The 15,250-nt window shown below is 46.0% G+C and overlaps 2 protein-coding genes across 2 annotated transcripts; both read right to left on the bottom strand.

Annotated features, from left to right (window-relative positions):
- Nucleotides 1-2,700: 2,700 nt before the first annotated feature.
- Nucleotides 2,701-7,690, bottom strand: fem1c (fem-1 homolog c). Its single transcript, XM_067231188.1, has 4 exons — nt 6,310-7,690; nt 4,938-5,232; nt 4,215-4,787; nt 2,701-3,904 (listed from the first exon to the last, which is right to left on the bottom strand). Exons 1-4 carry the CDS (start codon nt 6,851-6,853, stop codon nt 3,463-3,465), a joined length of 1,854 nt encoding a protein of 617 aa, XP_067087289.1. The 5' UTR covers nt 6,854-7,690; the 3' UTR covers nt 2,701-3,462.
- A 694-nt stretch (nt 7,691-8,384) lies between these two features.
- On the bottom strand, nt 8,385-11,317 carry tmed7 (transmembrane p24 trafficking protein 7). Its single transcript, XM_067231189.1, has 4 exons — nt 11,276-11,317; nt 10,755-10,964; nt 10,297-10,542; nt 8,385-10,046 (listed from the first exon to the last, which is right to left on the bottom strand). The coding sequence occupies exons 2-4, from the start codon at nt 10,920-10,922 to the stop codon at nt 9,810-9,812; spliced, it is 651 nt and encodes a 216-aa protein (XP_067087290.1). The 5' UTR covers nt 10,923-10,964; nt 11,276-11,317; the 3' UTR covers nt 8,385-9,809.
- Nucleotides 11,318-15,250: the final 3,933 nt, after the last annotated feature.

Genomic DNA, 15,250 nt, shown 5'->3' with positions numbered 1-15,250 from the left:
AGCTGGTGGCAGGAGAGCTGGTGGCAGCAGAGCTGGTGGCAGCAGAGCTGGTGGCAGGAGAGCTGGTGGCAGGAGAGCTGGTGGCAGGAGAGCTGGTGGCAGCAGAGCTGGTGGCAGGAGAGCTGGTGGCAGGAGAGCTGGTGGCAGGAGAGCTGGTGGCAGCAGAGCTGGTGGCAGGAGAGCTGGTGGCAGCAGAGCTGGTGGCAGCAGAGCTGGTGGCAGGAGAGCTGGTGGCAGGAGAGCTGGTGGCAGCAGAGCTGGTGGCAGGAGAGCTGGTGGCCTGCGTACAGGCCCAGGCAGGAGCCGTGACGATGGCAGCAGCCCCTAATGTAGGACACGTTTCCAATGTGGCATAATTCCTAGTTATTTTAGGATCTGACAGAAGTAGGCTGAGCGTCAAATGACAATAGAGCTAGAGATCATGGGATGGCACAGAACCTGACGACGGAACGTGGGGAATGATTAATTGCGAGATGTCAGATACGTTTGTGTGCGTGTGGAGACTCTAAACAAACACAGCACACACCACGGGAATGCACTCACCTGACAGTACACACACAAACACACACGTTGTTTCCTCTGATGTGACAGGTGGAGCCAGGAGGCTGGAAACTGTCTTCCTCCTGTGCGACACCGAGCAGACAGGTCTTAGCACGCCCGGCCGCCAGGAGAGGAGCAGCACCTGGTTTCTCACACACACACACACAGGACAGCTGGGAAACATGCCTCACAGTTCAGAGCTAGACACTCCACCTGGAACATCGTGTGTGTGTGTGTATGCAAATGTAAGAGAGAGAGAGTGCGTGTGTGTTCCTCACGGTAGCGAGACAGCCAGCAAGCCCACCAGCCCAAACCCTCACCACAGATGCGCTTAGTGTTTAAATCGGGGAAACAGTTGACTGAAAGTTAGAACAGATTAACATCCAGTATCAGGTAGGAACCCACACACCCAGCTGGCCCATGGCTGAGCGGTTACGGAGTCGGTCTCGTAATCTGAAGGTTACCGGTTCGATTCCCAAATAACTTTGTGTCCTTGGGCAAGGCACTTCGCCCTACTTGCCTCGGGGGGAATGTCCCTGTACTTACTGTAAGTCGCTCTGGATAAGAGCGTCTGCTGAATGACTACATGTAAATGACTACAGACAGGATAATCCACCTCTTTGACCTTGTCCAAGGAGGGGCTTGCTCTCCCTGTCACATTGTTGTCCCTAACAGTTACTTTTAGCAAGATAAGACAGTTTAAGTTAGTAAAAGACACCCACCCTCCAGGGTCCAAAGTTAGCATTGAGTAAGGCTCTTCCGGGTATCAGCAGGTCCACTGCGCCGCTCTCCTGGGGCACGGGTGTCTCCTCCCTCTTGCAGGAGAGCATTCCTCTGTGACTCATCACCGCTGGAACATCCAGCCACGGTGCCACATTCTGAACACCGTGCAGAGAAACCAGAAGCCCTGCTTTCCGGAAAAACAACATACGATCGTTTCCCCTCCTCACACGCTTATTCTCTCCCCCCCCCTTCTCTATGGCTACTGGAATCTTGTTTGAACACCAACAGCATCTCTCCCCCTCCACTGGGTCAGTTCAGATCTGAACCGACTGACCAGATGGAAAGTCCTCCACACGGCTGAGCCCAGCTCTGACTCCTCCCCGCGGCTGAGCCCAGCTCTGACTCCTCCCCGCGGCTGAGCCCAGCTCTGACTCCTCCACGCGGCTGAGCCCAGCTCTGACTCCTCCACGCGGCTGAGCCCAGCTCTGACTCCTCCACGCGGCTGAGCCCAGCTCTGACTCCTCCACGCGGCTGAGCCCAGCTCTGACTCCTCCACGCGGCTGAGCCCAGCTCTGACTCCTCCACGCGGCTGAGCCCAGCTCTGACTCCTCCACGCGGCTGAGCCCAGCTCTGACTCCTCCACGCGGCTGAGCCCAGCTCTGACTCCTCAACCCAGCTCTGACTCGGCTGATCAGGGATTTCTCAAAAGAATGAAAAACACCGTCCCACACACACAGGAGCCTGGCTAGCTGCTAGGCTGCCAGGAGAGAGATAGGAATAAAGGAAGCACAGAGGCGAGGAGAGCACGGGTGCAACAACGGGTTTTTATTGTCAAATCGGTTCTTTAAGACATGAACTTGATTTATGTCGCCATTACGTTGGTATGAAGTCTTACCATTCTGGTGGAATAAAGTGCAGAATTAAAGCATGTCCCCACCATGGGCTAGATCTGTACAGTTGTGTGGTTCTCTGTCTTTACAGGAGGAAGTTGTTCCTAAAAGTATGAAAAAAAAGCCCTTTTCTTTTTTTACTAAAGCTAATGTGCAAGTTATTTTCACAAAGCTAAGCTTATCCCACGAGATAGAGCCTCTTTCCAATTCTCCTACAACTGGACGCTAGTTGTTGACGTCGTGATAGGGGGCTTCCCCCTGTGGGTCAGTGTTTACACCATGATTGATATGATGTACACAGCTCAGATGGAGTAAAAGGATGGTAAAAATTAAAAATACAAAACAGGTGTATACCCCATGCGTGGCCGTGTCTGAACCCCAAACCGACCTTAGTCTTTTGTTTAAGCGCTCGCAGAGGGCGACAACCAGGGTCAAAGGTCGTCGTCAACAGGAAGCATGAGGGTCTCACCCGCACCTATGCCCCTCCACACACACACACACACCTCTGGCAACTACCCCACCCCCCTGACCCCCCCCCCCCCCACAAAACAGAACATCATCCAGCAATTTAAGCTCCCCCTCTTAGCTTAGCGTAACCGTGGGAACATGAAAGAACAGGCAGTCACCACAAAAAAAACTAAAACGAACAAAAAAGTGAAGTAAAAAGCGAGTTGTTGCACAGACAAGTGCAGACACTGAACAGTCTGGTATCATGTAGCCTGTGCATAGGAGAAATAAAGCACTTATGGTATTTGCAAACGATCACCCTTCTCAGAAAGCTTGCTAACGCTTGGGCCCCCCCTCCATCTCAGCGGGTCCCAGGTCTGGGACAAACTCCCCGCAGAGCTGAAAGCAGTAAGAAGACATGGCGACAGTCCATACCTTTATGTAAATATTGGCAAAATAGTGATGGTTTAAGTCCTGGCATATTCCTCCACCTTGCATAGAGAGAGAAACATACAGAGGGGCAGGCATGGAGAAAAATCTCTCAATGACATCCTAGATTAATAAATAGTATGGAATATGAAGAAATTAAGTCTAAAGCACAAAAAAAAAAAAAATTAAAGGGGAGTTGGGGGAATCTAGCTTAAAACATTGTGCCGACATTACAGGACGTCCCCCACAGACCCTCCACAACAGGAGACTCAGTATAACCACTGTCTTGGGGGGGGGGGGTCACATACAAGCATCCACTTCCAGGTTAATAAAACTGGAGTTCAACTGCAGGTGGAGAGGAGAGAGGGGAGGGGGTTCAAGGAGGATGAGGAGGTGGAGGAGGAGCAGTTCAGCCTTCAGTCTCTCCCAGGTCCTATCTGTGCAGCAGGACGAAGGCCTCCAGCTTCTCTGGGATGCTGCCTTGGTACGGCAGGCCGTGCGTGATGATGGCGCGGGCGGCCAGACACTGCAGGGTGGTGTGGTTGATGGGCTGGATGAGGTTCTTGGCCATCTCCTTCTCTTCCAGCAGGTCACAGGCCGTCTGCCGGAAGGCGTTGGTGCTATCGAAGTGCGTGCCGCTGGCGATCAGCAGGTTCATGATGTCAGGCTGGTTGTTGGACGCCGCCACGTGCAGCGCACTGTTGTGGTCGTCGTCGCGGGCGTTGACGTCGGCGCCGCACTCCAGCAGGACGGAGGTGACCTGCAGGGAGGGGAACTTGCAGACTGGGTAGCGGCCCACGCAGGTGGTGTTGCGGTCCACAGCCAGGTGGAGAGGGCTGTAGCCACTCTTACCACACGGATGCAGCTTCAGGAACCTGGGACACACACACACACACGTCAGCTCTGAAAAACCTCCAGGGATAAACACAGGCCAGCTGAACAGAACCAAGCACAGACTGAGCAAGGAGAAGGAAACAGAGTTTGGCAAAGGATTCAAACATTATTGTTTCGTTTTGGTGAAGAAGGGCAGCTTGAATATTTGACACTCATGACTGAAAGACACACTAAAACTAGCACCAGTAGATGTTTCACAGCCTAGATTTCGTTTCTGGGCCTGAGTCTCAATCCAGGTGGCCAGCAGAGCCTGGTCTAAGCGAGGCTGCGGTGCATCCTGGTTCAGCTCACCTATAGATGGTCTCCTTCTTGAAGTGGTCCTGTTCCAGGGAGCAGGGCACCTTCTCCAGCAGACACACCAGGTGCAGGATGATGGCCAGAGCCTTGCTCAGCTGAGCTGGGTCTGGACCAGGCTGGCTCTGCCCCACCGCCCTTTCAATCTCCAGCACGCTCTTTCTCAGGATGCCCATGAGGTCGTCGAAGGACACAGAGGTCCCCAGGAGGCCTTTGGCTCGGTCCTGCAGCATGAAGGAGAAGAGCTCGGCGAAGGACAGCAGGCTGGAAGCAGTCATGGGACTGAGGGGGTCCAGGTTGCTCTGCTGCATGTCCAGGGCGTACTTCCACAGGTTGATGCAGCGCTCGAAGTTCCCGGAGTCAGCGTACACGGCGCCCCGGTAGCGGATGTAGTACGAGGTGTCGGGGTGGGAGGGTCCCAGGATACGCTCGCGGATCAGGAGGGCCTGCATGCGCATCTCGTCCGGGTCGGAGATCAGGCTGTCCAGCTCCTCTACGTTCGTCACCTCCCTGGCGTAGTCGTACGCCATGATCAGCTGCTTGGGCTCCGCCTTGTACTGGATGTTGTTGCTAGGAGAAATAAGCAGCAGTGTTAATTGTTATTATTTACTTTCATCGCACTTTCATCCAACTAGGGGGAGACCCACCCCCCTCTCCCTCATCCCTCCCTCATCTCTCCCTCATCTCTCCCTCATCTCTCCCTCCTCCTCCTCTTCTTACCTGTCGCTGTACCTCAGGTCCATGGCCCTCCTCCAGTACTTGAGCGCTCCGAGCAGGTCTCTCTTCTTGTCCACGAATGTGGCCCCCAGCAGCTCCAGGGCGTTGACCCTCTCCGGCCGGCCGGTCTGCTGGTGCTGGGTCAGGTAGTCCACGATGTTGGTGTGTCCGGTGACGCTGGCCGACAGCAGCGGGGTCATGCCGTAGCCGTCGTGCTCCATGGAGGCACCGTACTTCAGAAGCATCTTCATGATCTCCAGGCTGCCCGACTCGGCGCAGTCGTGGAGCGCCGTGTTGCCTAGGGGACAGGGTGATCGGCACATCCAAACAATCAGTGGTATCCGCATTGCTTTGGTCACCACTGATTGTTTGGATGTGTATATATATATACACACACACACACATAATAAAATAAATGAAACTGCTCTGTGTTTCCATGGCACAAATCAAGCCTATCGGAAAAAACCTGGATTGAGACAAGACTGAAATAAACATTTGTGTCGAGAGGTTGCATTTCTCAAAGTTGAGGCATCATCACAACCTTGGATCAATACATGACACTCAAGTCAGATCCCAACCCAGATGATATTGATCCTAGGACAACACTGGGATATTTCTATACTGGAGGTGTAAGCAGACTATCCCTCGATGTCAAAGTGCCAGGACTCTAAACAGTCAAGCACCCAGGACAGATTAAAGACAACTCTACAGGCTGTTCATGGATAGGGTGTCTTAGTCCTAGGCTAGAGTTAATCCATGTCTGGGGACTACAGCCAAAAGAGCCAATGACAATATCAAACATAAAACAATGATGGCCGTTGTAAAACTAAAAGACTCTCCTTGATTTCCCTCAGGTCTCCCACGGCTCTAGGTGGTAAACGCCTTGAACTGGCTTGACTAAACCCTAACCTTCTCCCTCCGTCTCTGGGGCGGTGCATGCTGTAGCCGAGTGATGTAAGCTATGTGCCAGTCAAATGCCTTGCCAAGAAGGTGCAAATCTCTCCAAGCAGAACAGGGCCTCAGAGAGAGATGTCTGTTGCAAGGCTCAAATTTAGAACAGGCTGGGGTGGGCTCACTTCCCCTAATTGGTTTAGCTACAAACAAATTAATCCAGCTTGGTACGTTAACTTGTCTGACAGTCCAAATATACACATCTAGATAAGGCCGTCAATGACATCCTGTTAGAAAGAAGCCATAGGAGGTGGAAACAGCACACTAAACATACACAATGTTATTAAAACTACACATTTTGAGAACTACACACGACATTAAATAAGTATTTTATCATCTCATCTTCTGAGACACAGACAAGCCTCTGTATAGAGGAACAACCCTCGTTTAATGTAGAGTATCGACTGCTTGATTTCATGCTTACCTTTAACGCTTTTCCTGTTTACATCGGCGCCTTTCTCAAGCAGATACTGAGCTATTTCTTTGTGTCCTTTGTAACAGGAGATCATAAGGCAAGTGTGACCGTGCCTGTTGGCTACCTCCAAGTCAGCCTTATGTTCCACCAGATACTTCACAATGTCCAGGTGCCCGTCGAAGCAGGCAGCTCGCAGCGGGGTGGAGTTAGTGAGGGTGGTATTGTTCACGGAGGCACCGTGGCCCAGTAACGACTGTACCACTTTCAGGTGTCCAGCTGCCGAGGCGGCCCATAGCGGTGGGGCACCTTCAATGGTTTCCCCGTCAAAGTTTACAGAACCGCCGACCTCCACCGGCGCACAGCAACACTCCAAGAGATACTCTACCAAGTCCAGGTGTCCATATCTGGACGCCATGAGTAAAGGTGTTGCACCATTTGTTTTGTCTGATATTATCGACACAATCTCCTGTAGTGTTTTGTGCTCTAGTAGTTTCTGAAGCAACCGCAGCTTGCCATCCCTTGCTGCGTTGAACGTCGCCGTTTTTAGATCCATTGGAACAAATGTCTTCTCACACAGGAGGAAACAGACTTAACCAATTAAAAGGGTAGTATCACACATTACTATGAGAACGCTTAGACTACCGAGTTAAATCAAACAATTGACTGCTAGCAGCGAGAGTTAAGCCTGAAGAGCGGAAGTCTTTGTTTAGCTATGGGAGTTCCTAGTGTTAGCCACCTAGCTAGCGGGCTGTTACTCAGCACTAGCTTGGCCAGCTAGCTGTGCTGTATTATTAAAAACCGAGTAAGCCACTCCCGTTGTCTTCTAGCTAAACTGTATCCTCATACGATAGATTTGCCTATGCTAACTGATGTTAGTTGTAATTATAACCCAGCATATGACCGATTAGTCCATACAGATGTCAAATGAATTGGCTAATTAGCTGAAATGCTATCGTTAATTGACTAAACGGCGATGCTAGGAAGTAGTAGTTCTGGCTAGTATTGAAACGCCACCAGGACAACGTTAGCGCAAGTCTTGCTCAAGATTAGTCCACCACCGCTTGTCATTTTAACATACCCATGCGACGTCGACGCTATATCCGACAGAAAAAGAATAGGATGTGGAGTCGGGAAACCACAACATCCACCCCCGCTTGATGGCCAGCTAGCTATGTTAGCTTTCTATCCTATAAGGCCAACTAGCTACGCGTTTTTCCAGAAGATGACAGCTGTGATGTCTCCAAAGATTCTGTCGTTCCACGGCTCTGTGACATCAGGGGGAAATGGATTTCCTTGATCTTTTACCGTAAAAATCTACCCGAGTAAAATCATAGTAGCAAAAACATCACAGCACAGTCGTGTCGCGTAGCGAGCCAGCTAGCTCGACTGTAATGTTAAGAGGGGGGGGGGGGGGGCAGATGATTAGGGTAGATTGTCCTCCCACCACACCGTTCAGATCACGACTCGCTTCTGTCATCAAAAACAATGCAGACCTTTTTTTGGCAACTCTTCCTGGAATTGACGTGGACTTCATCCAATCAGAGGGCTGCTGGTTGTTTACGTAATCTAAGGAAGAGCTCTCGGTTAAAGTGAAATAGACCTACTTCATTTCGAATCTAAATAAAATAATTTAAGATATTCTAACTGTGGTTGACATGTGTACATAAGCTGTACATTGTATTGTGCTTGAATTAGACATTCATGATAGAGGAAAACAAAAAATTGCAACACACAGATATACACGTATTGTATGGTGTTCCATTTTTACTGAAACATATCGCCCCCTAGTGGCCAAATGACCAAAACACAGACGGAACAATAACACGAACAGGCTCTCAAAGTACAAGATTCTAAAGCCACGAAGTCTCCTTCGAAACCTCGCACTGACACTGCAAGTTATTTTATTTCCTTTATGACTTTTTTTTACAAAAAGTCTTTGTAAAAATACGAGGTTACATGTACTGTCCGATGTATATTTCTATCACAGCCACTAATCATAAAAAAATATATTTTTTAAATCATTTGAAACGTGTTTCGTCATGTTTAGTTTAGTGAAGATTAATCAGACATGAACGACCACACAATAGGTTTACCAGAAAATGTTTATTCAGCAACTGTATGCAAACAAGGAAAATACCCTCAGATGTGACCACAAGCTGATTATGATAATGAACAGTATACAAACCAAAACCTGACCACACCATTGAGAAAATGCATAATAAAGAAGAAATTAAATTATGTGCTTAGACAAGAGCTTTCTTCCACCTCTTTAAACCAAATACATAATGGGAATAAATCACACTAGAGATCGAACATAGAAACTAAACTGGGGATTAATTTCATTTAACTTCAGTTAATCATGAGTGTCTTTCTAAAGATGAACAGTTTCAATCCAACAAGAAAGTTAAGATTTGACCAAAGGGTATAAAACTACAGTCGCCATATCACCGAATCATAATCACACTCCATCCATATTAGGCCTGTTGTTGTAGCCACTAAACCAGGACAAGGGAAATATTACAACCCAAAACAAATCATGTATATCCTGTCCACATCAAAAAATCCCCTATAAACTTTTATTGGAATTATGAATCCAGTGTCTGATTTCAGTTCTGCAATCTCAATGAATAAGGTAAGGAGTGACCAGTATGTTCATACATTCAGGTAAACAGTGTCGTAAAAAACAATGCAGTATCCAACCCACATAATAAATAAATTGCTAAATTTTCAACATCGACTGATATAATGATCAGATAATCCACAGGGAGGGGTTGGGGGGGGGTGTTAAAAGTAAATTCATAGCACAGCCATGGTCTGTATTAGCCAATGTCTCAAATATGTTGGAATGTTGCAGACTGATTCAATGTTTTAGATCGTTATGGATGAAAAACGAATCGACGGGGATGACAGGACCAGCAACTGAACGATGATACTGAGAATACGAGACCTTATCTTAAAAACTCAAAATATCTGCATATGAAATCTAAAACTGACAAGACAAACAAAGCAACACTTCTGCCATGAATCACTGTTTGTGGGAGTTGGATCAGCAGTTCCTTGTGTGGGAGACAGATACCAAATCCCAATTCTTTACCTCCCATTCCTGCTTCGCACAGGGAAATCAGTAATGAAAAATGAAAACACTAACCCCATTTAACCTTACACCCATTAGACCATCCTTGTAAAGGGGCAAATAGTGCTTCCATAGAGTGCAAACATTATGGTGATGAATCTCGGTTGTACTTTTAATTGCTCTAAAACTGAATCTTTTCCTCCTCACATCCTTGTAGAACCACTCAGGATTTCACAGGACCGGTAACAGCTGGAGGAACACAGGTTTTCACCTGTCCAATCAGAGGAGCGGAAAAAAACACCAATACATATTCAAAGATTCTGAATAATAACAGAGGCCGTAGAGAATTGGGATCCGGGGCGTGATGAGCTGGGAGAAGTGACGGGGACGGGGGGACGGGGGGACGGGGGTGTGTGTGTGTGCAGAGTCCCGCTTGTTAGGATCCGACACGCGTGGTCGTGGTTTTCTTGTTGGAGAAGAAGCTTCTGAGCAGGACCACCTGACTGATGCTGACCACCAGGAGGATGAAGGCCTCTCCGATGGACCAGAAGGCCACACGGGTGTTGAGGTCTTCGGCCCTGCTGCGGCCCTGAGCCTCCCTCAACCGGAAGTGTGTCTGGTAGTCGATCACAGACTTCAGGGCTTCATGGATGGATACGCAGGCTGACTCCAACTGAGACAGAGAGGGGGGGGGGGGAGGGGGGAAGAGGAGAGAGAGAGAGACAGAGAGGGGTAACGGTTACAGTAATGTGGATTAAAATGATATTACTACCATGCAGGACAATAAGTGTTAAATTGAATATATGTATGTCAGCAGAACATCAAGAGCTATTTAAGGTTATGGAAGCAGACCACTTTTGTATTAATTCACCAGAACGTACACAAATGGACAATGTGAAGGTGTAGGTGCTGACCAGACCCACCTGAGTGAGGGCGGAGACCCTGTTCTCGTTGGGGAACAGCGGGGGGTCCTCTCCGACCTGGAAGTCAAAGTAGACCGTCTTGTGAGTGAAGGTGGAGAACTCGTTGCTGAAGCAGAACTTGTAGGTTCCGTTTTTGGCCGCAGTGAACGTGAAACTGTCGTATTGTTTCTTCATCTCCTTGTAGAGAACCGTGCCCTCGGGGTCTTCCAGGCGACAGTCCACATCGTAATGTCCACCAGTTACCACCTAACAGACACACACACAGTTAGATACTTTTACAGTGTAATTGTTTTTCGTTTTTTTATTCTCTATTTCAATTTGACGGTGATTTTTGGAACACAATGACATAAAATCGAAGATACACATTTATAGTCTGTCTTAATCCGTTCTTCTCCATTATCTACGACACGTTGAGTAAACGCAACAGTAAAGGGGTTATTAATCAATAATAATCGTACCTGAAATTCAAGGGTACACTTCGTGCCGATGGTAATGTCTTCATAGAAACACTGTTTGGCGTTGTCTGGAAGCTCGAAAGTCAGTTCGGACCCAATCGCCCATCCGCATAAGAGGTGGGCCAAGAGCACCTGTACGAACACCCACATAGCACCGTGATGGCCGAACATCTTGGCTTGAGACGAGATGTTCAATCTGATGACGTTTAGGACCTGCGAACAAAATCATAAAACGTAATACTGAATTAGATATTAATTGACAACATACACAGGCTAGCTAAATCGCTGACTAGCAAAACCGGACATACTAGTAACGGCTAGCTAACACAATTAGCTCGACGGCTAGTAGCTACATTATAATCTGTCGGTTAACTAGCGATAAACTTTGAGTATCCAAGTTACGCTGGTTCCACAATGGACAAATACCGTATATGTCTGCGGATATCATCGTACAATATAATGAAACTAAACTGTTTTGATGATTTAATTCAATATTGTGGTTTAGCTAGCTCAACATTACTCACCTAAAATCCCTCACCAGGATGCAAGCGGCTGCTAAGAAACGTAGCACCAGCGTGTAAGGCAATTGGCTGAGATCTGGGAGAATCCGCCTCTTCCCCTTTTCTATTGGTCCAGTTGAAATAGGAAGTACAATGTTACTTTTTATCAAAATAAGAGTCTATGCGCCTCACACGTAGACACACTACAATAAGTAACGTCACAAAAAGAAATAAAATAAAAGTCCATCCAGACTTCTCTGCCACTTTCACTGCATTAGTATTAACCATAGCATAATGTATAATAATTATTAATATAATAACAACAATAATTTATAATTCACGTCTTGATTTCTACACAGTTGGCTCATCATGATGAATGTGCTTGTGTCGACAGAATAAGAAGTCAGCTGGTATGTAATAGAACACTCTCTCTCTCTCTCTCTCTCTCTCTCTCTCTCTCTCTCTCTCTCTCTCTCTCTCTCTCTCTCTCTCTCTCTCTCTCTCTCTCTCTCTCTCTCTCTCTCTCTCTCTCTCTCTCTCTCTCTCTCTCTCTCTCTCTCTCTCTCTCTCTCTCTCTCTCTCTCTCTATGCCGTGGCCTCTAGAGGGAGATGATAGACCAGGGATCTGGCCCCATGCGCAAACAGACCATCCATCAGGAGGAGCTAGTGAGCATCTGAATGCCACGTCCATGGTACATGGGTGCATCGATTTAATGATTATGCAGTCATGGAAAAATTCCAATGAGGTTGCAAAATTCAGTGTTCTATAGAGAGATGGTTATAGCAGAAACTGTACTGTACTGTCAAGGTTCCTAGGTGGTATGCCAACCAACAAGATGCTCTTTTACATTCAGAACAGGTTGAAGCATGATCTGTTGCAAGGAACTGTCTGTATGTTTAAGCCCAGCAGACAAGCAGTGACGTGTAGTGGAACGTTTTTGGGTGTAGAGTACATAAATTGCCGGGAGAGAAGGGCGTTTGTTGGTGCGTGGCTATAGGAAAGCTTGTTTGAGAGAATTGTGGAATTGACAGCCCGTTTAGAAACTGTTATTTCCTGGCTGGGAGGGCTAACACGGTCGGTCCAAAGCTATACGTCCCAAAACAAATGTTTACTCAAGTTTGGTTGTCACAGAGTAGCCAGTTTCTGCCTGCGCACCATCACACATGATGACGTCACCGAAGATGAACTCTGATGTGTTGGCTTAAAGTCTCGATGAACATATTTAGAATCAGAATCTGAATTATTTTTAATGGCCAAGTATATTTACATATACAGGAAATTATCTTGGTGATTGGTGCATAGGACATAAAATACATAACATAACAACAAAATAGAAAAAACAAGAATAAAAGACAAATGATTTACCACTTAATTACTGTTAGATATGCACTTCCGATCCTTTATCTCCTGGTGTACTTTATATATTAACTATTTGCATGTTTCTTTGAATAAAAGCACCTACTAAATTAATGAAGTATGAACATTTTAAAAGGAATAGGTCTGTGTTAGTGTCAGGCTTATCTCTCTTTTGCTACTTAGATTTGATCTGCGTTAGTATGTAAGACAAATCTATGAAAACCAGGTTTAGGATTAAACAGAGGTAATAGTAGTTATTTAAATCGTGCGTGTGTACCTGTTTACTTTGGTTTAGGATCTGGCTTTGAGTGTCTTTGCTTGTGCAGGGTGACACAAGGTCACTAACAAAATAGCCCAGACGGGTGCCGGAGTGCTTGCCAGACCTTGAACACAATGTTCTTTTTGGAATACGCTCCTGTTTTTTTTGTTTTTTTCTTCTCACTCCCAGTGAACACAAACACTGTCTAAAATAAGTATTTTATCTTTTATGGTATGTGGTGGATTATAAAGACAACATACTGCGGACTGCATTTTGTTTTGTCAATTCTGATTATATTTAATGCATGCGGTGTGATTTACTTGGAACAAAAACTCTTGGAACAAATACTTTACTTTGACTTTTACTGAGTTTGGACCTTGAAGATCCTCAGGACAGAAATAGCACATTTGTTAACTGTTAAATTTGTCAGCCTTTGTCAACATACATTCTACTGTATAATGCCATACGAATTCAAGTGACTGATTTATAAAAATATGATACGTTGTTACAGATGTGGGCCAGTTCACATCATTTTATAACGGAAAACAAGCAGGCCCTTTTCTGTCAGTTGAACTGTTAAAAAAGAAGAGAAATCACATCGTGAAATATCCTGGGTTTATGTCTTAAAATGGATGTGATAACAATTTAAGAATGGGATGACAAGATTATCAACACATTTTCTTTGAACCTCACTCTGAGATGCTGTCAGGTGGCGCACATATACAACAATTGAGCACAACAAAGGAAAAAGATTTAGGAGATAAATATGGCAGTTATGTTTTACGGGCATTGTTCCATCTGTTTTAAAGATACGATACAGCTGCATGCGCAAAACAATGTGCACAATATATAAAAAAAAAAAATCCCAGTCAAATAGCGTGTGATGTTGCATATTCAACATAGTCAGCGTATTTTACACAAGGCAGACCTTTGCCTAATCTGTTGATAAAGCAGAAGCAGAATAGCACGCCCTTTCAGACACATTTCCCAAAGGCGTCTATCTAACATTTATGAATGTCTTTTATAGAGGGTTGTTACATTGAAATTTCAAGATGGAATCCATGTTACATCATAGGCCATTCCTGCCTATGCGTTTCTGAACAGTATGAATTTTGATTGGTCTACAGTAGGCTATCACTTATTAAGAAAAGCAGGAGACAAAGGAAACGGCAGTGAAAATTGATTCCAACTTTGATGGGGGCGTTAATGTCCCCTCTGACACTGGCCGAATAAGAGACTTCAGACAAGTCCTCCATCAATCACACAGTGGCTGAAATGACCAAGAGAAAGAAGAGGTGGGTTAGGCCAATGACGTGACCATTAAATATTACCTTATCTCATGTTTCATCACGCATTTGACCCGACATAGGCGAGAGCAAATACCATTGGCATACACTATATGATATAGTGCCAAACAGTTCAACGTTTTGATTCAGTGAGGCCTACTTCAGATAAGAAGAAGCGTGTTGTTTGCCGGGGCTGGACCCCTGGTTGTCTCGCGCCAGGACGCCTCCCTAAACCCATCCGCAGACAAGGTCCTTCTGATGCACGCCCTGTAGTGATGCCGCTCCGAACCCCTCGTGGCGGACAGAAAGTACCTTCAGGTCTGTTTTGGAAATCATTCACCGTCAGAAGTTATTAATGACTCATTACTATCAGTTGGAAGTGCAATTTGGATTTTTGGGGGTGGGAATAGTCAAGAACCACCGGTTGTAACTGACACAGAGATAAGGTTATGGTTGGACTCTTTATCCATAAGACTATTAGTTAGTGATTAAGTGATAGTTAATGTGGGAAAGATACCAATGTGATTAAATACACGGCCTTGGCTTTATCTAATCAATAATACTATTAATTTCAAATTAAGAAATAATCCAATAACCCAACATGGATTCTAATATATCTGTTATATACGGTTATATGGTTGTGCAATATATCCAGGTCAAGGCATCATCCTTTATCATTAGAACGTTATCAGTGCATTAAGAAAGATTGTATTATTATAATTATTATTTTATTGTCTTATACTGCTGAGATAAGGAGATAAAAGCTGAACTCTAATACATAAAATAACACGTATCCGCATACACACACAACAAAGACAATCACACACAATCACACACACCCACGCACACAATCACGCACACACAACCAAACAGCCCATTAACTAACCGGCAAGTAAGTCTGTGTGACAAATGGCAATAGTCTCCCCAATGGAAACTTGGACGAGGTGCCAGTGAGAACAGTGCCTCTTTTATGGTCAGGCAAGAGGACTACAAACGACCCTTATTCAAACAAAAACACAGAATCAGGATGAAGGGTTTTGTTAGTGAGTACAGGACAGAAAGAAGATTGTTTGAACTAAAAAATACCTCACACTTAA

This window comes from Osmerus mordax, chromosome 28, assembly GCF_038355195.1.
Source record: "Osmerus mordax isolate fOsmMor3 chromosome 28, fOsmMor3.pri, whole genome shotgun sequence".
Lineage (NCBI taxonomy): Eukaryota > Metazoa > Chordata > Actinopteri > Osmeriformes > Osmeridae > Osmerus > Osmerus mordax.
Note: the sequence above shows the minus strand (reverse complement) of the source record. Positions and strands in the feature narration are given on the sequence as shown.